This window comes from Lissotriton helveticus, chromosome 5_1, assembly GCF_964261635.1.
Source record: "Lissotriton helveticus chromosome 5_1, aLisHel1.1, whole genome shotgun sequence".
Lineage (NCBI taxonomy): Eukaryota > Metazoa > Chordata > Amphibia > Caudata > Salamandridae > Lissotriton > Lissotriton helveticus.
The window spans coordinates 1,368,025,735-1,368,051,279 of NC_136065.1; the positions used below are offsets into that span (position 1 = coordinate 1,368,025,735).

The following is a 25,545-nucleotide window of genomic DNA, read 5'->3' on the forward strand; positions in this document are numbered from 1 at the left end:
AATGCATAATATATAATATATGGTGAACTACACAAAATAACGATTTCTTATTTCAGTTGATGCTACAAGGTACACTGTAATTGATGCATCTCTAGTGAATTTGAAAATAAGGTTCCGCTCAGGCCAATTAAATGCTGAACCTCATTGTTTTAATTCTTTGCACTTCATAGGATTAGGCACTTAGCACTTTGGGTAGCACAATGCACTTTATTGAATGTTTAGATATTTATGCACAGCATTTTAATACAAAAAATCAATGAACTCAATGTATAAACCTATGTTTGTCTCCAATATATGCATTAAGCAGAGCTGTAAATCGAGGAATAGGCTGTAAAAAATGACAAATAGGATGTAAAAAAAAAATTATACCCTTTTGCCAATAGCATCATACGTATATGTGGTAGTAGAAACTAATATGCACGAAGCTGACAGGTTGAGTATTTGCACACTACGTATACGAGCAGTTAAGAATTTGCATTATACAGACAATGATTATTTATATATATATATATATATATATATATATATATATATATACACAAAATATATACAATAGATTTTGTAACTGTTAAGATACTGATTGAGAGTGAAATGGCTAATTGCAATGTGTGCGCCAACGCCAATGACCGCACTTAAAATGTTGTCCATAAGCACAATTTTCCCCGGGCATAAGGTTGGCATGTTAATCTTGCCGACATCTACCATGGGAAAAGGCCCAGAAACTAACGGAACGTGCTTATTTTCGTGCAGTAAGATTCAAAACCAGTATGTTATGCCCAGTTTTCCTGGATGAAGCTTGTTACTGGAGTTCCTTGTCGAATCCAATAAATCTCTAGAGTATCATTATTTATCTGATGTGATCAGTAACTTCTAATCAGGGCCTGTGTGTGGGGTGCAACTGGTGCATCCGAAATGTTCTGCATACAGTATAGGAGCACATGATGGGAAGCTTGCATTGAGGAAAAGCCATTGTACCGTTCTAGTTGATGCTCTCAGCTGCCACTTTTGGGGTGTTGGCCGTTCACTTCCTCTTCACCGACGCCCCCTTTTCTCAGATTGTCTGCTTCTTCTCTCTTGCAGGGACGTGGTGGAAGCGCTGCTGAGGAACGATGCAATAACGAACGTGGGGGACTGCAAGGGCTGCTACCCGCTTCACCTCGCTGCCTGGAAGGGAGACGCCCAGATTGTCAAGCTTCTCATCCACCAGGGACCCTCGCATACCAAAGTCAACGAGCAGGTGGGGCGCTCTCCTCACGCATATGGCAGACTCCGGGTGAATAGTGTGCCCAGTAGGTGGAGTGAAAAGGTATGGTGCTGGCCCTAAAGAATCTAGAAGGTTTTCATTTGGTACATCTGATGGAGCTCCGAGTCAGAGGTCGTTCGTTGCCTGTTAGACGTCAGTTTTCACTGTTTGGCAGCCCTCTATGAATTTGTTCAAACGTGCAAGTTCCAAATTTAATTGGCCATTATAAAATCCTAATTTCCTCGTAATAATGGCTATCAGTGTTAAAGTGCTCCAGCCCACATTTCATGTAACGAAATATCATTTTTTGTAACCCGGGTATCAGTCTGGCCACCGGCCTCCTGGAGGAAGATTGGAGGCTCGTTTAACCCTCTTCCCTTTCCAGCCGACATTACAGCTTGTGACGTGTTTCTGCTCATTTGCGGACAAAGTGACGACTGCGTGTTACTGTATAGCTAGCTCCCAGTTGGTACCGCCATCATGGATAATGTCAAATACACACAGCTCTGGTGAAGACGGGCTGCAGGGTCAGGGCAAAACGTGCACTTCGATTCCCTAAAGTCAACTCGTTTGAAGGAGAAGCAGGTGGATGGACAAGGGTTTGAGAGATGTTACATTGAGAAAGCAAAGGTCTGCAAGTTAATGCGATATAGGGTTGTATGACGATACATTAGGAACACACTTTAGTAATATCTTTATTGTTGGGTTAGGAGAGATCTTCCTCAAGCTTTGTGGATTCTGGCGATGCAATTGAGTCCTGGTATAGAAATGGAACCCGTTGTGAAATATTCTTGTGTTTTTAAGTCTGAAGCATAGGTGAAATTCCCTCCAGAGTACCCCGAACCTTTCTAAAAGAGCAGGACTGATGTTCTGGTTAATGCAGTTATAGTATACTTCGTAAGAGTAACTGTGAAGCTGAGCAGTAGGTACGTTCTCAGGCATCGATAAAACGACTCTTCCAATTAATTAATTGGAGTTCTTGGAAAGCTTAATTAAATGAGCTGTCTTCTAGTCAACTTGCTCATTCTTTGCAACTCCAGATACAATTCTGCACCTCTAGTGGTTTACCACGCTGGCAACATTTTCCAACTAAGAAAACCTTTTCCTTACTTCTCCAGTGTATTTCCCCTACACTGCAGTTTCCACCTAAAGAATAGTTTTTACTTGTCTCCTTTCCATCCCAACCTTGTTGGACAATACTGTTCAAAATTACCAAAAAATCCTATGATTATTCGAAATTCCCTTTTCACTTTCTAAGCCCAATTTTTTTTTTCAGAACAAAATTTTATTAGTTTTCAGAAGCTGACCGAATACAGGAAATAAAACACCGCTCCCTAAAAATCAGAGATGCAGCGCGTTCATTAGCAAATCACGTTCAGACATATTCAGTCAACTTTCCCCCCCCAGCCCACCCTCCTCTGCCCCACCCGGTACCCTCCCACAACCCCGCACGGTGTCAACAGTGTCTATCAAGAGGAGTATAGCCAGTAAAAGAGCTGCGTGTGAGTCCCCTCAGCCAGAGACAGGTAGGACTCGAGCAATGTCAGTGTCTTGAGGCACCGGGGGGTCCAGCAGTAGGCCCCGGTAGTCCGCCCACTTTTTCCAGATCCTAAAATGTTTCGTAGGGCACCCCCTGGCCTCAAATATTGGGCGTTCCAGCCCCATATTATAGTCCAAGCCTCGTTTCCATACTTCTAGCAACGGGGCTCGAGGCGCCTTCCAGGCCCGGGAATGTCTCTTTTGGCCACTACGAGGCCCAAGAGGAGCAAGTGGCGTTTATACACATTCCCCCCCACATGTTCCATCACATGCAGGAGGCCCAGCTTCGGTGAGCGGGGAAGTTCCCAGCCTAGCACCTCCTCCAGACAATCCCACACTCCGGACCAGAATCTCCGCAGTCGCACGCACTCCCACACCGTATGAATAAAGGAACCTGTCTCACTTCCACATCGCAGGCACTCCGGGGAGGCAATCAGCCCCGCCCTCCACAGTCGTTCCCTTGTATAATACGCCCTATGAAGGTATTTAAATTGAATAAAACGCAGGCGCATTGCGATTGCTGCCCCTCTAGGGGCTGCGAGGGCTTCTCTCCAGTCCTCCTCCTCCAAACTCCCCAACTCTTCCTCCCACACCAGGCGCAGTCTAGCAAGGGACAGGGAACAGTGGGTAACCAATGTTTGGTATATGCTAGAGATTTTTTTGGATTCCAGTTCTCCCATAAATAGTTTAGCTTCCAGGGGACTGAACTCCGGTAGAGAGGTCAAGTCCGCTATTGCGGGGGTCAGGGCGTGCCTAAGCTGCAGGTATCGAAAGAATTGAGACTGGGGCATTTCGTATTCATCTCGCAGAGCCTGAAATGATTTGAGAACCGCACCCTTCATAACGTGGCCCAGCGTCGATATGCCGATAGCGTCCCAGCCCTCAAAGCTACGTAGGGACGCCAGAGCGGGCAACCTCCCATTGTGCCATAAAGGGGTCTCCCCCGTCAATTTGTTCCACCAACCCATGCGTTTGAGCGCCGCGCGCCACACCCTAAACACCGTCTGAGTGACCACCGGGAGTCGTCTCCGGAGGGCCGCCGAGTATAAGATCGTGTGGAGCGTGTGCGGGTCCATCAGGTACCTCTCCAGAGCATAGGTCGGGTCGCCACGATCCCCATACCACCAGTCATTGAGGACCAGCAGGTGCGAAGCTTGGTAATAAGACTGGACGTCCGAGGTCGCCAGCCCTCCACAATAAGTCGAAAGGAAGCAGGTGCGGAGCGCCACCCTCACTGCCCCCTGTCCATAAGAACCGACCCAGAACCGAGTTCACTTGCCGAAACCACTGCGGCGAAATAGGATATGGGTGATTCTGTAGTTGGTAAAGAATACGGGGCAGCGCTACCATCTTGAAGATGGCCGAGCGTCCATATACATTAAGGGGCATCCTGGACCATATCTGCATATCCGACCTTACTTTATCCCACACGGGGAGCACGTTGCGGGTCCACAAGACCGCCGGCACATCGGTCAGAAAGACACCGAGATATTGCAGGCCTCCCGTCACCACCTGGAGGGCCGTAGCCCACGGGCCCAGGGCGTCGCCACCTCTTAGGGCCCACAATTTCGACTTTTGCACATTCAGCGTGAGTCCAGACACCTCGCCGAAGATGCGCATGATCTCCAGGACTCTAGGACCAGATCTATTTAGGTTCGTAAGAAAAAAGAGGACATCGTCCGCATATAGCGCGATTTTGTCTGACGGGCCCCCTCTCCATTCAACCCCATGCAACTGCGCATCCACTCTCACCCACGCCGCCAGTGGTTCCATCGCCAGAGCGAACAGGTATGGCAAGAGGGGGCACCCCTGACGGGTACCCCTGCCTATCAGGAACGAATTGGATACTGCTCCCGCTACTCTCACCGCCGCCGTCAAGTCAGTATATAGTAAATGAATGTAGGACAGGAAGCGCGGGCCCAAATTGAGGCGGAGAAGAAGCGCCCGGAGAAATTGCCAGCTCAGGGAGTCAAACGCCCTATCAATATCCGCTAGGAATAGGGCCGCCGGGATCTCCGCCGCTCGCGCAGCCTCCACTATTAACTGTGCTCGTCGGATATTATGTCGCGTCGCTCTATGGGGCATGAAACCGGCCTGGTCAGGGTGAACCAGGTCCGTAATGTAAGGGAGTAGGCGCTTCGCCAAAGCCTTGGCCAACACCTTCGCCTCAAAATTAAGCAATGATATCGGTCGGTACGACTCAGGGCGATCCGGCGGCCTTCCCGGTTTGCAAAAGACCACTACCTCCGCGTGTCGCCAGTCTGCCGGCAGACATCCACGATCCCTGGCCGCCTCCAGAGCCTTCCTATAACGCATCCCCAATTGTAGATGGAACGTTTTCATGAATTCACATGGGAAGCCGTTAGGTCCAGGGGCCTTGCCAGAGTTCAGCTCACCTAGAGCCTCCCCCAGCTCCTCAGCCGACAACGGGAGATCCAGACGGGCACGAGCCTCGTCCGAGAGCACCCGGGGCGGAAGGTCCGCCAGGAATTTGTCAATCTCTTCCGCCGGGAGAGACTCCCGGGGGGCATACAATGACGCATAGTATTGCGCAAAAGTGGCGGCCAGGACCGTCGGGGCCACTATAGGACCACCCAGTTCGTCCCGGAGCCCCGGCAGGGGCTGGGCCTGATATGTGCCCTGGCACAGCCGGTAAAGCATCGTGCTGGATTTATCCCCCCATTGATATATCCTACTCTGAGTAGCTAGCCAAACTTGGCGGGCCTCGTCCAATAATAAGGAGGAGTACACCTGTTGATGATATAACAGCTGCCCCACCGCGTCACCACCACCACCCGACGTGCATTCCGCTTCCCGGCTACGGACCTGACTCGCCGCCTCTTCGACGGCCAACTTGTGGGCCCTACGGTTCGCTGCGCACCACGCAATGTCCACTCCGCAGAGCACCGGCTTTAGGGCCTCCCACTGAGTCATGGCATCAGTTTCGGGGCCATCATTCTCCGTCCAGTAATGTGCTATCGCCTCCCTCATGTGAGACTGGTAGTCATCACGCTGCAGGTGCCACGTAGAGAGGCGCCAACGAAACGGCTGTCGCGTCGCATCTAGGAGCAGCGTCAAGGAGATCGGAGAATGGTCCGACAGGCCTCTCGGAAGTATCGAGGTAGCGCCCACCCTCCCTATCCAGGGCTGGGGGACAAAGAGGTAATCAAGGCGAGAGAAGGATTTATGGACTGCAGAGACAAATGTGTACTCACGATTACATGCATGCTGGTATCGCCAGGCATCCGTCCAACCCATCCCCTGCGCCATTCTGCTCAATTTTGTGGCAACCTCGGGCAGTGGACCCACCCCAGGCCTATACCTGTCTAGTCTTCCATTCATCACGTCGTTCCAGTCCCCTCCCACAATAGTCAACACATGCGGAATCACGGCCCAGACATCAAACAGTCGTTCTATCAGAGCCTCCTGCAGTGGTGGTGGGGCATAGACACTGCCAAACACCATGGGCTCACCACCCACCATCCCCTTGACCAACGCATATCGACCATGCACATCCAGCCACTGTGTCTCATGTATATACCGTACTCTGCGGTGAATCAGAATCGCAACCCCTCTGGACCCTCTCGTAAACCCCGCGTGAAACACCTGGTCGAATCCATATCTACGCAGACTAAGGGTCTTGGTGCCCATGAGGTGTGTTTCTTGAAGGAGCAAGACATCCGCCTTTTCTTTCTTCCCCATCCGTAGCACCGCACCCCTCTTAAGTTTATCAAGCATCCCTCGCACATTCCAGCTCAACACTCGTAATGAAGCTCGAGGGGGTTCCCCCTCCTGACCATCAACCGCCATCAATAGGCCATAAGTGCAAGCTGTCCGGCAGCAGGGGCCACACACACACATACATACACTTCCCGACTTCCGTAGACACCGTGCAGAAACTAAGACTGCCCCCCCCAACACCCCCCAGCCCCTACCCCCCTAACTACCCTCACACCTACCCCCCTCCTTCCTCCAACTGTGACAACAGCCCACCCTCCAACCCCCCACCCCATACCTCAGCAACATTGAAGTACCTGTCGCGGCGCAGACAGTTTCCAACCCCCAACGGGAGGCCAGAGACTCACTGCTCCAATGGATCCCTCCCAACTACCCACTAGGCTTCAAACAACCCCCACCCAACTCGCGGGAACAAAGTCCGGGAGAAGGCCCGCTTTGTCTTGAGCGTCTCCCGACCCACACTCCACCCTCCAACAAACTGTTATGCAATACTAGATCAAGTGGCATGATCGCTATTAGCATCTGCCCCCCCCACCCCAATGGAGCCCTCTCGGCCCCTTCGGGCCCTAACCGTCGCCAAGCATGATGCAACACAGGGTCTCAAGTTTTCGGGGGAGAGGAGGTTGGCGCATCCACTGCCTCCTCCGGTTCCTCCTGGGGAGGCGGGCGTTTCTTGGAACGCGCCCTCCAGTTGCTCGTGCTGCGTGACCTGCGCGGCGTCTTACTATGTTCCGTCGTGGATGACGAGTCCGAACCCCGTCTCGGCGGAGTATGCACCTTAACACGCACTGTCTCATCCGTCCACTCAAAGACGTCCTCCGGAGAATTAAAGAATTGAGTGCGAGATTGAAATACCACTCTCAGCCGGGCCGGATATAGCAGGGCATAGGGGATTTTCAGTTCCCGTAGGCGTGCCTTCGCTGCAGTGAAAGATTGTCGCTGCTGCTGAACCAGTCTAGTATAGTCGGGGAAGATGAGGATTTTGTGATTATCATACATTAGGGGGTCCTTGGCTCTGGCCTGTCGCAATATCACGTCCCTGTCGTGATAGTTGAGCAGTTTGGCTATCACCGCGCGGGGACGGGCACCTGTAGGCGGCTTCGGGAGTAAAGCACGATGCGCTCGCTCTATGACGAAGCAGCGCGACATGGAGTCCGGCGGAAGCCAGCCCTCCAGCCACTGAGTCAAAAACTCCTCCATGTTCCCCTTCTCACAGTCCTCCGGAAAGCCCACAAAGCGCAGGTTTTTTCTTCTGGCCCGTCCTTCCGCGTCCTCAACCCGCAGCGCCAGGCCCCTTTGAATCCCCTCCATGGCGGCCACCTTCTTCTTGAGGATCACCACGTCATCCTCCACACCCGAAATCCTGGTCTCAGCTTCAGTAATGCGGGCCACCGCGTTGCTTAAATCCTGTCGCAGCAGGGTTACATCTGCACCGACCGCCCCTATCTTGGCATCTAACATGTATCTAGACTGCGTAATCGCCGCCATCAATGCCGCGTTGTCGGGTCCGGAGCCCTGGTGGCCTCCGGCGGCCCCGGCACCCCCACTCGGCCCGGCAAATTTATCCATCGGGCCCTGTTTCGAAGCGCCCCCACTGTTGCCTCCTCTGGTCATGGCGAACTCCAAGTCCTCGACAGTGCTCTAGGGAGCTTGGGGTCCGGTGGCAGCCCCAGCCGTCCACGCGTAGGTCAGGGATAGGCACCCCCCAGACAGGCACCCCAAAGAATGTACCAGCGGCGCTGCCCTCAACACGCCTAGAAGCAAGCCAGTCTTGTGTCAGGGCCCACAGGTAAAGTGCTGCAATGTTCTCCGCCTCATGTGTCGCTGGCCGCCACTCAGGTCGCGCTCCACTCTACTCCGGTGGAGACATGCAAGGCTAGCGCCCAACGGTGGCCAGACACTCCCAGGGGCAGTCTCTCCTCACCAGGGCAAGCCCCCGCGGCCCGGTACAGCCGCCGAGCGGTGAGTTCTGTCACTCCAGAGCCGTCGCTCCCAGGGATCAGCTCGGGCCCACCAAATAATGTAGAGGGGGGGGGGCACGGGGGGAAGAGAGGAAGGCGGGGGACGGATGAGCAGCCGCCCCCTGGTGCTCCAAGGCCCCCAAGCCCCGTGGTCCGCTCCGACCGCCGAACGGGGCCGGGATCTGCCTCTAGAGCGTCCCCTCCCCCACTAGGCCTCGCACCACGCCAGCCCCCCTTACTTGTCCGAGCACCGTCCGTGCTCCGTGCACTCCGCCCGCAGACCACTGGTCCCGCAGCTGCACCAGCCTCCGCTCTGCCCACACGTCTGTAGTCGGTCTCACGGCGGGGGCCGCCCTCCGCGCCCCTGACTTCTCGGCGTCACCGCACTTCCGGGCGGGCCGCCCGCAAAATCTAGGTCCCGGCTCCGGAGCTCCGTGCAGGCCGCACCACCGTCCCAGCTCCAAACCGCCGAAGGAGGCAGAAAACAGCAAGCGAGGGCGCTCAAACCGCCGTCGAGTCGTCCTCTACTGCTTCGGCGGACAGCCACACACTTTGGGCAGAATCAGGTCGGGGGAACGCAGGATATATGCAAAGATGATGAGCGGCGGGACGGAGCTCGCTCAAGCCACGTCCGCCATGCCTGCCGTCTCGGCCACGCCCCCCTCTAAGCCCAATTTTGACTTCCTGTTCTATCTTGTTTTACCTCTTTATACACCCTTCTCACTTCCTACGCGAGATTCTTATCTACTGCCTTTGTCACCGACCAGAACTAAAAAAGCACTGCTTTAAGTTGGTGTAAAACCTCTTCCTGTTCAAATGATCAAGAGTCTTCACGCGAAGGTGCGGAATTAAATCTCTGAGACAATCACCTGAGCTCTAAATCTGTTCTTAAATGATTAGATCTAGTGGCTTTGGAGGACAACCAAAAAAGGGAGAGACTGGAAAGGATAGTTACAATGCAACGATCCTCTTAACGGTACTGTCAAATTTGTACCTTGTGTGTTCTTGAGCACCTGCTTGGAAACTGTCCTTCAGAGAATGTTTGTAGAAAGAATGGTCTTCGTGGAAATGTTACTCTGGTTTTACTCTGCTGTGAACTTCTACCTTTTCGTATGAACGGTTGATCATAAATGTTAATTCTCTTTCTCCCAGAGTTAACACTGGGTGTGGCACAGGTGTGGTACACTGGGTATGGTCAACTTTATGGATGATCGCCACAGAGTGAACAAAAACTGTGTAATGGTATTACTTTTTGTTAAGTATAGTATCTTTTTTTCGACCCTGAACCATTCCATTCTCCTCTCTTTCTAGGCAGCCCTACATTGAGATGAATCTGCTCCTTTTGGCCCAAAAGGACTCCTTGTATCTGGCTACCTGCTTTTGCCACATACCCAGCTGAGATAGTGTTATTTTTTTTAATGGTTGCCTCCATCCTTTTCTCACCTTCTACCTGTATTTTCACATTTTGTTATGAAATGTGTATAGCATCCAAATGATGCTAGCATCCAAATGATGCTAGAGATGTAAAAACAGTTTATGAATTGTATGCTAATTTGGATATATGAGTGACAAGTCCGTGCTCTATGAAGCTGGACCAGTGAGAACTTTCTAATAGCTATTTAACTAGCATCAAGCAGAGTACGAGAGAAACCGTATCTTTTTAACAAACTGCTGGTTATACCTGGCTGTGCAGGCCGTTGCATGATTTTTCCATGAAAAAAACTCTAAAGTATTCCCTGTGTCGAGACCAGCGACTCAAACTGCAACATGTAATTTATTTGGAGTTATCCAGGAATTAGTATATTAATACACTCTAGCTCCGTTTTTTTTCTTCTGACCTAGACCTCGGAGTTCTGCAGGCCGACTTATGTTATATACCCCTTCGGTCACTCATAACCTTGACTTTCAATGATCTCTACCATTAACCTGTAGAAAAGTGCACCACGCTGTTCCAGTTATTGGTAGCGTGCTAGACTTTTCCATGTTGTGTTCTGCTTTTGTGACCTAGCTGAGACTCGCTCATTTCGCTTGTTTATTTTTATCTTGTACTCTGGAGTAGTTATTCTTTTTCAAACTCTTACCTCTGGAGCAGACTTAAAAATTTCTTGGAATTTTCTTCTCGTTTTGAAAGTGTGAAATTCCGGCATTTTCCTCCCATTAATAGTTTTATTGTTTGCATCGAGCTTTCAAGCAACCACCTACGAAACTTTGAACAAGCACTACACAGAACGAACATTATAACATAATGTATGTCCCATTCCTCTCGATGGAGTTTAATGCGCAGAGAGAAAACAAAGCCATTGTCCTTAGAACCACTTTTTAATACAAACTATGTATTTGCGTCAAATCCAGCATGTTAGAAAGCTGTATACAATTTCTGTCGGTGAGGAACAACTTCTGGCTTTGGTGGCTAGCTGGTTTGAGAGAAAAGCCCAGAAATACCTCCTCAAAAAGTTACAGAAAACATTACGGGATTATGCATTCCTTGAATCTTGAACAAACGTCCTTAATCAAAAGGAAATTAGTAAACAAACAGGAACATATTTCTTAATAGTCAACAAAAAGTCCTGTGAAGGTTAAGCCATTTTAAACAGCTCACTTTTTTTAAATAAACTTTATTAGCATTTCTTGTAAATGTGATACAATCACAGTGAAAATCAATGCCTTGCCAGGCAATCCAGGTACCTTGCAGGTTAGCCGGTAAGACACAGTAAGAGAAAACCTATATAAGTGTGTCGGACAGAAGACCTCTAATTGGACAGTGAATGACTCCATTCTCGTCAGAAGTGATCTCATCTGGAGTAGGGAGCAGTGAGCAGACTTCTGTTCGTAGCTATTGACGGGCAGTCATGGAATATCGGGTGCCATGCCTGTGAATGGTTCAGGCTGCAGAGGCCCTTTTGTGCTTCTATTTTCATGATGGCATTCTGCTATTCTGGATACCTCACACCCCCATCCCAGTAGGGTGGGCCCAACAAGGGACCACTAAGATATAGCGATTGTCCAGCATGCCAGGATGAAGACCAGGTCAGCAAACTTAGATGTGATAATTCTGGCATGGCGTTCGGGTAGCGGATTTGCATCAACTAGGTCACGAGCGGAAAGTCGGCTGATTGCTAATATAATCAACCGTGAAAATTATCCCTGCCGCTGTACCCAAGAAGTGAAGCAGACTTTGTTTTCACGTACAGGCGCTTGGAAATCCCAGGAGCGTCCAGGTAGAACCGGGAGTTTTACCCAGTTAAACAACCCCCTAGGTTAGGATACACCTTAGCGTGTGTATACCGCCAGGGTGGTAGTTCTTTTGGTCCTGATGAAAGCTCTGCCAAATCGGTAAACGCAAGCAGAAACATGTCGACCTTTTTTCTTTTTTAAGGTTACATCTGGTTCAAATTTACAACCATTTTGTGTCCGTTTCACTTGATTTTAATGTTAGCTTGTAGTTCCCGTATTAAAATTAATTTTGGGATCTATCTTGCTTTCTTTTAAATTCACCTTCACGATCACGACATCACTTAAAAAAAAATCTAAAAATAACCAGCTCCGCTGTAATTACAGGTGTTGTAGCACACCGGGGAAACATTAGGTCTTCCCGGTGGGAACCCTATGATGATACATGTCACCACCCAGGGTGGTGAATGAGGGTTCTTTTAAACACTAATTGTGCTGTTCACGATATCACACACTTTTTCATGTTTCTTTCTTTGGTTTGTTTTGGGTTGCAATCATTGGCCCTCTTCTTTTGATTTGCGACGGTAGTCACTCCTATATTGTTGATTCATCTTTATAAGGGGAAGAGGAGTGCCTCACAGTACCCTGCCTCTTTTTGTTTAATTGTTTGGGAAATAACCCCAACAGACAGGTAACGTCCCATCGAGACTGCGGCCCCAAGCCGTCCCTGCCTCTGAGAATGGGGTAAGGGTTGGGCGGTCCCAAACCATGTGGAAAAAGTCAGCGTCATCCTGGCGACACCTGGGGTATACCCGGATTCTGGGGAACATCCTGTGATTCGCTTAGGTGCAGCCTGTGCAACTAATAGTATTGAATTCGTTTAAAACGTGCATTGCGAGAGGTCTGAGGGACATGAAAAGTACATTGGTATGGTCCCTATCCGTCAGTTACCAACCCTGGTCAATGGCCCAGCTATCTTGCAAGGGGTCAAGGTCTTGCTTGGACTGAGTGAGCAGGGGACGATATAAAAGAGGGCCCGCTGGAGCTTGCACGTTGTAGTGCAGATGGTCTTCAGAAAAACAGCTTTTAAAAAAAATAAAATATTTTATTGCCATCTTTGCAGATAATGAGATACATAACCTGTACTAAAGGCATGCATCATATTCATAGTAGAACGTAGCAGGTTACAAAGTAACTGGCAATGTCATTGAAAATGTAATCTTACTTATTGCCCGGTAGGACAGCTGGGGGTTAGAGTTGCAAAGAAAAAAGAGCAGTTTGTTAAAAGGCTGTGCATTTTAATGCTGAACAGAGGTATGGTGTGCACTTAGATTCTAAACAACTTGATAGTCTTAAAAGGTCTTCTGGTGGAGTTATAGGACATATATGATGTAAGAAACCTTGTTGCCTCTTCTTCTGACATTTTTGTAGAACCTGGAGTGTGTGGATTTGAGATAATCAGCGATGGCACTGGGATATAAGACACCTAAAGTTTTAAAATCATTGCATTTTGGTATCGGATTATTCTTTATTTTGTAGGTGCTAAAATGAATATTGACATTGATGACAGCACTCGGATGGTAAATAATGTTCCTGCTATCCAAAACCAGGAAGAAACCCCTCTCGCACCATAGCCATGTTTGCCTCAATCAGTGCTTGTGTTGCTGTATTCATTCATTCCTTTACAACCTTTTTCTTTCCTTTCCTTTTTGTAGAATGCTCTTGAGATCAAAGAACTCAAAAAGTACGGCCCTTTTGATCCTTATATGAATGCTAAGGTGTGTACCTGCCTCTAGGGGATTTCTCCGTGCCATCTTCCATTCCTGGTCTTTGCTTACCACTGTCACTGCCTTGTCTTTTGGCCGAGGTTTCTTGGACCTACTTAACTCCTTTCCCCATGGCTCACTCTTGAGTTCCAGTCTATTTCTCGGCTCTTCTCTGAGTCCCCTCTGACACAGACACTTCATTTGTCCATTGTCTCCTGTCAGACACTGCCCTGCAATTGGGTAATTAAATGAGGAAATCAGTACATCATAAGTTCTCCTCTTCTATGCTATACTGTCAGTTATTCTGCTTTTTCCTCAGATATTGGTTATGTGTCCTTCTTTCCCCTCTTCCTATCAACAATGTCTTGACTGTCCCACAGTGAGTTATCATCTCTTCCTTACCTGACACTTTCTAAATACTCCTCTTGACTTTCATTACTTTAGTGCATCACATCACAGCATTTCTTGTATTATTCTCATTATTCTGTGACATGCTCCTTTCTTAGACTTGTAAGTTCTTTGTTGTATTTGTCTCTATGGTAGAGCGGTGGCTTTCTCTTTTGTTAGCAGAGAATGCAACAAACTATTCTTGTGTTGGCTTGCACTTCTGGAATTTCTAAACTATGGGCTAGGTGTATAAACTGTAAATCCAAATTTTCAACAACACATTTTTTTTGCCATGTACAAATTCCATTTTAGCAGTCTGTAAAGTTTTACTGGCTCCTAAAACAGGATCGCAAATGGATCCAGATTCTCTAGTTGGAATACAGATTCCCTAGTTGGAAGAGTCATGTTTTGGGCGTTCCCTCCAATATGACTCTTCCAACTAGGGAATCTGCAGTGTATCCGTAGTTTGCAACCATACTTCGAGTTGCAAACCATTAAAACGTTACTGAGCCCAAGATGGGGTGGTAACCCTTTCACAAATGGCAGAGTCTCCCCTTTGGAACCCTTCCCTTTTGTGAATGTTGAGAAAAGTTTTTGTAAAAGCAGGCAGTGGTCAATTTTTAAAGCAACTTTCGACTTGAAAAGCTTTATTTTATTTAAAGCAGTCACCTTTCCTTGAATTTAAAAGGCTGTTTCAAAAATCAGTTTCTTTATTGAAATGTTACCACAGACCAAGTGGTCTACTGACCCTTGCAGGCCACTATCACTGTGATAATCGCCAACTGCAGTGAGTGTCAATTTGCAACCTACCTTAAAAATATTAATGAGGTAGATTAGATTGCCACCCACTTTTATTTTTAATGTTGGGAACTGACCTGTAGATACATAGTCCGGTTCACAGAATTCCACACTAGTTGTAAAAATACTGTTTGCAAGTTGCAATCAGCTTTTGCAACCATTGTATTGGTACATCTGGCCCTTGGTTCCTTTTGTTTTGCTTTCCCTACCCTCTAATAAACGTGTGGTGGTGGTAGGGAGCTGGGTGGCATGTACATCCTGGCTCAACTTCTTGTTTGTCCTATCCTTTGTTGTTTAATGTGATATTTTGTGTCTGCTATCTTATTTTTTATTTTTTCCCTGTCCGTTTACCTATTTAGATCTGAATTAACTAAAAGAAAAAGTAATCAAATATCAAATTAAACTATGCTAAACTAAAACAATTTCGTAAGCTCCACTTAGTCGTTTGGCCTATTCAGGTTTCCCCTTGGTTCCCCTGACCCCTTTTAGAAAGCCTTCGTGAGAGCTGCACATTACTTCTTTAGATGTATTACTAAATAATATTTTTTTCACATGTATGTCCTATGTCTTCCAGCATGAGGATGTTTTGAATCTGCCTTTTCTTGAATCAGTAGCATTTTATATTTACTGTGAGCAACATTATAATAATTATCTTGAAATCATTTTACTATGGTTCCTGACAACCCTTGTAGATAATTCCACAAACATTATAGTTTTGTGAAAATTGAACTTATTTTCCCACATCATTGGATCATTGCCTTACTGACCTTCATCTAGCCGTTTGCCTTGTTCACAAAGTTTTTTTGAGGTTAAAAAGGGTACCAATAGATTTATAAATATCACCTGAATGGTTTCCTTTTTCTGTGATGCCGGAAGGATTGCCAGAGGTAAGAGATTTTTTCTGTTTGATTCCCTGTCTCTGGAGTATTGCTGTTCTAAACGGACATCTTGAAGCTCCCATTGAGCTGGAATTGCTCTTCAGTTCAGTCCACTGAATGAGTGTCACCATATACTTGTCTATTTGCTACTGAGTCCTAGATTCCAACTCCTGTGGCTGTCTGCTTTGTATTCCTTTACCCTTGAGAGAAACTGTTTACTGTGTCATGTTTACTTTATATTCCTAAATTCCTTTTTTAGGTTTCGCCTGCATAGTGCGTGCGAAATATATTATTTTTAATATAAACTTAAAAGGGACTTTCATCTCGCCTCCTCTCTTTCCTGACTTCTCATTGGTTACTGTGCATGCCACTTACCTCGTCTGCTACTCTTATCAGTTTTCCGCCACCAAAATACTGTTAACATCTGCTTTGGTGGAACTATATTTTCATAAAGTTTTGCCTTTTACTCTTGAAGAGTATTTGTATAACAGTTTATCACCCGGAGAGATTAAATGATTTTCATAGAATCACAGGACGTTGTGAGGTGCCACTGAGATCCCTCAACTCTTGAGTCAGTAGCTCCGCCCACTGCACCATATGCTCTTCACTCCCGTGTTATTTGTCATCGAGCTCTTTCCTTCTCCCGGACGCCAATTTACGAAAACAGCTCTTTATTTATTACATTGGCGAAACCGATACATTACCGATGCTTGTTCTTTTAGATGGCTACCATGTATATTGTGGTTGTTTTGGGTAAAATCTTACTTTATTATTTTCTTTCTACACCATGCATTGAAAGAGCTAAAGAAAAGTTGAAAATATTAAGTTTTAGATTTATATGCATTTACTTCAAGTAGTAGTTTTTCACTTTGTCCTTTGAGATGGACCAAATCTGGCATGGGCTCCTCCATTAGTTTATTTGGGTTATAGTTCCAATTTTCAGTGTAAGATCTTGAGGAATCAAAAGCAATCTTTTTCCATTGTTCCTTCCTTTGCTTACTTATGAGCTATTGCTTAGGCTTGCAGTCTGGAGTTGGCGCAACTACAAGCTTGACTGTCCGGTGCTTTTTGGGATCTGTTCCTGTTATGGTCTTTGTGATAAGACAAAAGTCACCTTATTCCCATTTTTACTTGTGATTATGCATTTGGGATGTTTGTTTTACTTAGTTTATCTAGGCATAGCTAAGAAGGTTATCCAGTGAAGCTACAATATGCCTGTCATACCCATGTTGGCTCTTCATAAATAAGTAAAGTTGCTAAGGCATTTGGAGTTGCATTACAGTTGACAGCATGAGCAGTGCAAAGACAGGATGTCTCCCGAAATTAAATAAAAAAATTAAAAAATGATGAGAAAAGCTTGCAAAAAACCTTTTGTCACTACCTTCTTCAAGGCTTCCGAGAATTTAGTTGTTTTGGCATGAGAGTTATTAGGCGTTTCATTTTTCTGAGCTATTTGTAATTATTATTTGGAAAGAAACCTTTAATTGCATAATCTATAGATGTATTTCAAATGATCCTCCATAATTGGTTATATATTTGTATCATATGGTGGTAAAGTCATTCAAACTTATACACTCACTCAGATTACTTTTATGCATATAACATTGTAGTTCTCCTTATTTCCGCCCTTGACCATAGTGATCAGGATTTATTGGTAGTGAGCGAGATTAGGAAGAATGCCACAAATGCGCCTACATTCAGACTTAACAAAGACAAATCATGCATCTTAACTAGAGGCAGTGCTCCGCCCCAGTGCTCTTCCCCTTCATTTAACAGTCCCCATTTTGAAAATACATGGTGTGTTCTTCCTGTCTACATTATCTTTTCCTGTCTACTTTATCCCCTTCATCGTATACCACCTCCCCATCGTCTGCAGTCAAACCTTTCCATTGGTTTGATCATTGCTTTTCCACTAGCACAAACCCAAATATCCCAAAACTCTTCTGGTTCTTATTCCCATTTGCTATCTTCATTGAAACTTGCTGATATGATTCATAGTATGACAATCTCTTACATTCTCCTGTATTTTTATCCTTTGTGCACCAGAATGCCCAGCAGTGTGTAATAGTAGTGCCCATTTACGACTAGAGGCCTGCACGTTTACATGATCACCTTAGAGTGTCTTTCTCTGACATCAAGGATCTCTGGAGTGCAGTCCTTGAGTATGAAATGTGCATGACCACTGGTACTGCCATTGTTTCCTTTGCTCATAACTGCCACTTTACACCTTTTTCTAATAAGAGTACCAATGACCTCTGGGTAGCTGTAGGAAATCTGATTGTTAAGCTATGGGGGAATCATGAGGTCAAAGTCTTGATGTGAGCATTAAATGAATTTCCACACGCTCACCACAAAAAAGTGAACTGTCTGTGAGGTATCCCTGGCTCACTCGTGGTAGCTTGGCTAAAGCAGCAAGGTTTTTCCAGAGAAGTCCTTGTGGTATATGTGCATCAACTATCCAAAACAATATAGTGTTCAGGAATGAAGAACTTAAGCTTGTTTATAAGAATCACATGTTGTTGCAAAAACAGTAACCATTTCAAAGAAACAAAAATAACAATAGTAGTCTATAGATGTTGGCCCCTGCACTCAACTGATCCTAAGATTGACAGTGGTTGAGTAAAATGGTGATAGGTATTCCTGGTCAAAAGAAGAAACCTCTCTGGAAGTTGAAGCTGTTGCTGAGGACTCCACAAGATTGAACTCATCTGTTGAGTGGTCCTGCAGTGTACTTGTACGTATATCCTAAGTGCTCCAAGCTACAAAAACATATCAAAGTGAACCTGCTGAGGCCATACATTTTCCAGGTGTGTTTAGCAATTTGTTTTTGTCCTCCAGAGACGAAAAATTTCTTAATTCTTATTTTCCCCTAAAAGTCATGTAAATTTAGTTTGTTATTGGGAAATGTCTCCAGATCGTCGGCGTATGTTTTTCTCTAATCCAATAGGCCATGTTTTCCACTGTCAAGTAGTTCGCTATTATTTAAGTTTGGGTTCATTGAAAATTGTTTCAATTGGTCTTTAAGGAATTTCTTTCAAGAAGGGTCTTTGTCCTGTATAATCAGCACCATCTGCGCTCTTCACTCTCCCTCTCCCACACCCCAACAGGGAAGTTCCACCAACTGCTGACAGTCTTCACTTGATGCTGCCCACTGACTTCTAGAAGGAACAGATTATGCTTCAAACCGGACATCTTTATGTTCAGCAGCATAGTGTCACCTGCTGCTCCCTGATTGCTGTTAGGTGCATGGGGGTACATTTTCTTCAGCCATGAACCCAAGCACCAGAGACAAGCGTCATAAAGGTCCTGATAATCTGCTTCCTAAAGTTGCAGCAAGGCTTGCAACTTGACGTCAGCGGAAACATCTTCCTTAGGACGCAGTCTGAATTTTCTCTTTGGAGTCAATGAAAGGTAATACAGATATTAAAGAGCTCAGGATTCATGTCAAGGGGCACAAAATAAGAAAATTACATTAGCGTGCAGGCCCGTGGTCGTGCGAGATTGCCATGGAGCCATACAGCACCACCTACAAGGACTGTTGAGGAAGAATTATTCCACCCAGATCCATCAGACGACCAAGCTAAAATATATATTAACCCAGACACTGGTAAAGTTACCATCCTGCATAGGAAAAATAGGCCTTTGGACTTTGTACCAGATTCACCTATTCCACTGAAGAAAAAAGACATTGGGACTTCTCCCTCAAGACCCTTCATCCCTTTTCAACCTATCATGCCTACATACCACACCTCTTGCTCCTTCCTCACCTTGTCACCACGGGGACGATGAGGGAGACACAGGGTATGAGCCACAGCCTCAATACGATTTCCCACAAGATCCTAACCAAGAGGAACCTTGGGAAGAGCCAACAGACCCTTAAGATACCCATCCCATCCCTGATGTATCCACTTATCCTACTAAGCTGTCACCTACAGACGACACAGTAGTCTTCAACCAACTCATAGGCAGGGCAGCACAATTCCATAATGTAGACATGCATACTGACCCTGTGGAGGAAGACTTCCTGTTTGACACATTCACTACTGCAGAAAAAAGTGTCAAAATGCTTCCAATGCTGAAGGGAGTTCTAAAACACGCCCCTGACATATTTAAGGATACAGCCAGGGCACGGGTAATCAATCGCAGAATAGAAAAAAAGTATAGGCCAGCTCCCACAGACACTACTTACATCAAGGGCCAGTTGCCACTAGACTCTCTGGTGGTTGCCAACGCACGAAAAAGAGCCAATTCTCACACTACAGGGGAAGCACATCCCCCTGACAAAGAGTCCAAAATTCTAGAGGCATCAGGCAAAAGGGTAGCTGCACAAGCCTCCAACTCATGGAGGATTGCTAACACACAAGCCCTACTGGCTCGCTACGACAGGGCGCACTATGATCAGCTCGAAAGCCTTATGCAACACCTACCCGAGCCTTTTAAAGCACAAGCCAATGATCTCATCCAAGAGGAAAAGTTCATATCAAACACCTCCATCAAATGTGCGCTCGACGCTGCTAACACCACAGCCAGGTCAAATAATACTAGCGTACTGCTACGCAGACATGCATGGCTGCGTATTTCCGGGTTTAAGAATGAGGTGCAGTCCACCATTCTTAACCAACCTGTTAATCCAGATTTTCTATTTGGCCCTGCTGTCGACACCATATTGGACAAAATGAAAAAGGACACAGAAACCGCAAAATCTATGGGTGCTTTGCAATTTCAGCAACATAGGGGCTCCTTTCGACGCTCCTCATACAGAGCAAACACACGAGGGAATGCTTCGCAAACATCTGCCTCATACAAAAGTAACACGCAAGGTTCCTTGAATAAGAACACATCCAGGGGAGGTTACAATAATAAGGGAAGAGGGCGTGGAGGCAATAACACCAGAGCCTCCACTGCCACAAAACAGTGACTTCATTACGCTTCCTCCAGATCACTTAAAACCAGTCGGAGGCAGACTACAGCAGTTCCTACCTGTCTGGCACGCAATTACCACAGACAGGTGGGTGAGAGAAATTATCCAGTTTGGTTATTGCCTAGAACTGACTTCTACACCACCAAACATACCACCCAGACATCGTCCTATGTCCACGGAACACATCACCCTGCTCCAACAAGAGGTGAAATGCATGCTGGAAAAGGGGGCCATAGAGCAAGTCCCTTTCCACCAGCAAGGGACAGGAGTATACTCCCTATACTTCCTTATCCCCAAGAAAGACGGCTCCCTCAGACCAATATTGGACCTCAGACCCCTAAATCAATACATACTGTCGGAGCACTTCCATATGATCACACTACAACAAGTGCTCCCCTTGCTACAGCAAGGAGACTTCCTAGCAACACTAGACCTCAAGGATGCGGACTTCCATATACCCATCCATCCAGCCCACAGAAAATACCTAAGGTTCACCATACAAGGTCAACACTACCAATTCAAGGTTTTGCCCTTCGGGGTTACCACGGCTCCAAGAGTCTTTACAAAATGCTTAGCGACCGTGGCAGCACATCTCAGGAGGCAACACGTCCATGTGTACCCTTACCTGGACGATTGGCTAATACAAGCAAAATCGTACCAAGAGTGTGCGGCACACACGTCACAAACAATACAGTTGCTACACAGCCTAGGCTTTTCAATCAACTACACAAAATCGCATCTGCAACCTTCCCACGTACAGCAATACCTGGGAGCCACTATAAATACCTCAGTGGCAAAGGCATATCCAAACTCAGCTAGGATAGCCAGCATGCAGATACTCATTCGCAAATTCGTGCCACAACACTCCTTGCCAGCTCAAGTCTTCATGCAGCTCATAGGCATGATGGCCTCCTACATATTCATTGTCCCCCATGCCAGACTCCAAATGCGCCCATTACAGGAATGCCTAGCACGGCAATGGAACCAGGCTCGTGGACAACTAAAAGACCTGGTGTTGGAAGACAGTCGCACTCACAACTCTCTGCAGTGGTGGAACTCACAAAACCTTTCCAAGGGGCGACTGTTCCAAGAGCCAGTTCCACAACTAGTACTAACAGCTGATGCATCACTGACAGGCTGGGGAGCCCATCTCCTTCAATACACAGTACAAGGGCTCTGGACAAACAAACAGAAACAGCTGCATATCAACCAACTAAAGTTGCTAGCAATATTCCTAGCCCTGAAGGCTTTCCAGAAATACTTATACAACAAGACGGTGTTGATCCGAACGGACAACATGACCGCAATGTACTATATCCAAAAACAGGGGGGGGGACGCACTCTCCACAGCTGTCCCATCTGGCACAGAGCATATGGAAATGGGCGATTCCCAAAAACATTTTCTCCTCGTGGAACTCCTCCCGGGGAAGGACAATCAGATTGCCGACCTGCTCAGCAGGCACAGCCAACAAATACACGAATGGGAGATTTACCCCCAAGTTCTCCAGCCCTTCTTCAAACAGTGGGGTCAGCCAGAGGTAGACCTGTTTGCCACAAAAGAAAACTCCAAATGCCGGTAATTTGCCGCCAGGTTCCCACATCCATTGTCACTGGGCAATGCGATATGGATGAACTGGTCAGGCAGATTTGCGTACGCTTTTCCCCCTGCACCGCTGATCCCGCTGGTGGCACGCAAACTGCGACAAAACTCACTCACACTAATCCTAGTTGCTCCCACATGGGCGAGACAACCATGGTACACAACGTTCCTAGAACTGTCAGTAGTTCCTCATCAAAGACTGTGCCTTGCTCCCCATCTTCTAACCCAGAACCATGGAGAAAGAAGATACCCAGATCCCAATCAAATGAACCTAGCGATCTGGCTCCTGAAATCTTAGAGTTCGGATACGTTAACTTGCCCCCAGACTGCATGAACATCATTAGGGAGGCAAGACGACCTACCACACGAGCGTGCTATGCAGCTCGATGGAAACGATTTGTTATTTACTGCAACAATAACCAAATCAACCCATTAGACGCTTCCATACAAAACATTATATGTTACCTGCTGCATTTACACACATGTAACTTATCATACTCTTCTATATGACGACACCTTGCTGCTATAGCAGCATACCTTCAAAACAGGCAACACCTTTCACTGTTTAGAGTACCAGCAATCAAAGCCTTCATGGAAGGTTTAAAGAGGGTGATCCCTCCACGACACCCCCCTTCCCCAGTCTGGAATCTAAATATCGTGCTTACCAGACTCATGGGACCTCCTTTCGAACCTTTACACTCATGCGAACTACAATTCTTAACGTGGAAGGTGGCATTCTTAGTTGCCATTACCTCACTCAGAAGAGTGAGCGAATTACAGGCACTAATAATTCAAGAACCTTTCATGCAGGTACATGCTAACAGGGTGGTTCTTAGAACAAATCCCAAATTCATGCCTAAAGTCGTATCCAATTTCCATATCAATCAAGCAATTGAACAGCCAGTATTCTTTCAAAACCCACAGTCAGTAGCTGAGAGAGCCCTACACACACTAGATGTAAAAAGAGCTCTACTTTATTATGTGGACAGGACTAAATCCTTTAGAAAAACAAAACATCTATTTGTTACTTTTACAGCACAAAGGAAATCCTATTTCAAAGTCAGGAATAGCCAGATGGATAGAAGAGAGTATTGTAGGAAAGATGAGTACCCAGGATAGAATAGCGAGAAAAAACAACCATGTAATGTTGAGCAAACTAGAAGAAAATAAGAGACTGGTTTGGAAGCAAGAGCTCAGTTTAAAAGAGGCTGGTTTGACAAATAAAAAAATCCTATCCTTTCTTGGAGACTGCAAGTTCTTCTGTGGAGTGGGACATGGGCAGTAACTCTTCTGGACAGTGCATCAGACATAACTAGTGTTCACCAGACTCCTATAGAAACTCTAGAAGGACACACACTCCAGATAGCTTGTAGCATACAAATGTAGATAGTTGATATATTGGACAGAATTAAAGCTGTATAATTATCACATGTAGCTGATGCCTTTGACATCGTAGCTGAGCATGATTGGCCTCCCCCTTTAGAAGCCACACCCCATGGAGAGGGTGAAACGTGAGACCGTTTTCTCCTTGGTGCCTGAGGATTTCCGGAAAAAGCATGCACGAGGGTGGGCTTTGAAGCAAGCTTCAGTGTTGTATAGAAAACAAGTGGGGTGTGATTAAAACTCCGTGCCACATGCGATTCCCATTAGGAGTGAACAATGGGTGCATGTTCAGTATCCATTAAATGCAGAGGTAAAACGCGTTCTAATTACCATCCTGGATAAATCACAGTATCAGGGTGAGATAATGCCATGATACTTGACCTTAAACACGTCTCTTTTGCCTTTGTTTTTAATAGAAACCAATTGCTATAGCATCATCCTGGATTACAGAAATTTTAATACCTCATATGGTGGAAAACGCACATTATTAGACTTTTTAAATCGAGTCAATTACAGTAGCTAACCACTTAAAATGTTGGTGCTACGTGTAAGGAGGCTGAGGGGTATACGAATAGCTGGTTGTTCTTTTCAGCAAGATTAATGGAGGATCTTACAAGCAGTTCTGGACTTATCGTGCATCTATGATGTGTATATATATCACAAATGATGACTTTAATGAACAACTAAACAGGATGGACAGAAGAGTCCTAGCTCAACACTGATATAAAAAAAAGTTATGCAAATCAAAAATTTTGCATCATATTGTAATATTATTGGGATACAAATTATCCAGTGAAGGTAAATGACCAGCCTCTGATAATTTACAGGAATGTGCCCCTGCGGCTCCAAACACTTAGAAAGTTGGAAGCTCTTATGTGGTTATTTGTAGCCATTTGTTTCTACATTATGCAGAGCGAGGGAAGCCCTTACATGATCTGACGCCCACCCAGTGGCGGGGGAGGAGGGGGGCGGTCCCCTCAGGGTGGCATGCGATTTGGGGGCGGTGGCGTCCTCCCGCTCTTACCTGCCGTCTTGGGGTGGCAATCTCCCACCCCTGCTCTGTAATGCGACTGCCCTGGGGCGGCAAACACAGGGGTGGCCAAAGGACTAGCTACGCCGTTAGGCCCACCTTTTCTGAAAACAATTGGATAGATATACATACAACTATTTTGACATGGGCTGCAAGCATACATGTTAGAATCTAGTTATTTCCAGACAAGGGACAACAAGAACAAGAAAAACCTGATAATTGGGTTGTTCTGAGCACTAAAGGCAGGGCCACTGGGATTATGCGATTCTACGACCGCACCGATTTTAGCCTAACTCGAGAATTGCTGCATTTGCCACATAATCCATCATCTGCTGCACATTCTGCAGATTGAAAAAACACAACTATTGTTTCTAGCTCAAACGGTTCAAAAGTTAATAAACACGCAGCAGCATGTGTTACCTTGTAGTGGAAGGCCATTTGCAGAGGTTGACTGGTCACCTTTCTGTAGCTTTTTGTTATATTTGGGCACTAAACTGGTACTCGTGAGATGCACCTAATTTCCAGACAGTGTTAACAGGTGTAAAAAGTACAAAACAATGAAGTAACACTATTAAAAAATATGCCACAGTACCCCAAATTTACTTTTTCTTGCGGCATAATTTACTCAACCCTGCCACATAATTTGATTTTATCCTGACGCATAATTCCACTGGCCCTGACTAAAGGCTACACACATGCAGTTAACAGTGAGGGACAGACAACCCATTAGCATAGTATTCCACTGCTGACAAACTGTTCACTCGATATAAAATAATCTTACTCTGCGAATGCTGGAATTTCTGGAAAATCAACAATACCCAAACTTCACTTACATGTGTATAAAAGTGTGCTCTATACAGATCGCTCTGCACAGCGTGCCGTTGGCAGTACATTTAAGTACTGTGGCTTGTGCTGTAGTGCAGGCAGTCTTTCAGGATCGCAACTTAAACGTACTTTACGCTCATTAAATCTTTGGGTGAGTCAATTGGACCGATACCTGAGATTCATGACCTCTTCCTGGCCCTTTAGAACACTGATCTGTGAGTTGTAAGGCTAATGGTGTTGGATTCAGTATTCTGTGCACAAGGTTGGAATGGAGACCTGGCGCGTGAGAAGATTTGGAGATTCAA

General features: G+C 46.2%; 1 protein-coding gene across 21 annotated transcripts in view; it reads left to right on the top strand.

Annotated features, from left to right (window-relative positions):
- ANKS1A (ankyrin repeat and sterile alpha motif domain containing 1A) overlaps positions 1-25,545 on the top strand; it is a 1,080,152-nt gene that overhangs the window by 292,069 nt on the left and 762,538 nt on the right. For 10 of the 21 annotated variants that reach the window (XM_078644282.1, XM_078644295.1, XM_078644294.1 and 7 more), the window contains exon 3: positions 1,081-1,306. In XM_078644282.1, the coding sequence (XP_078500408.1) occupies positions 1,081-1,306 (226 nt within the window). Of the gene's footprint in view, positions 1-1,080; positions 1,307-13,367; positions 13,431-25,545 lie in introns of all 21 variants that reach the window. The other 11 variants (XM_078644289.1, XM_078644292.1, XM_078644288.1 and 8 more) reach the window with 2 other exon arrangements.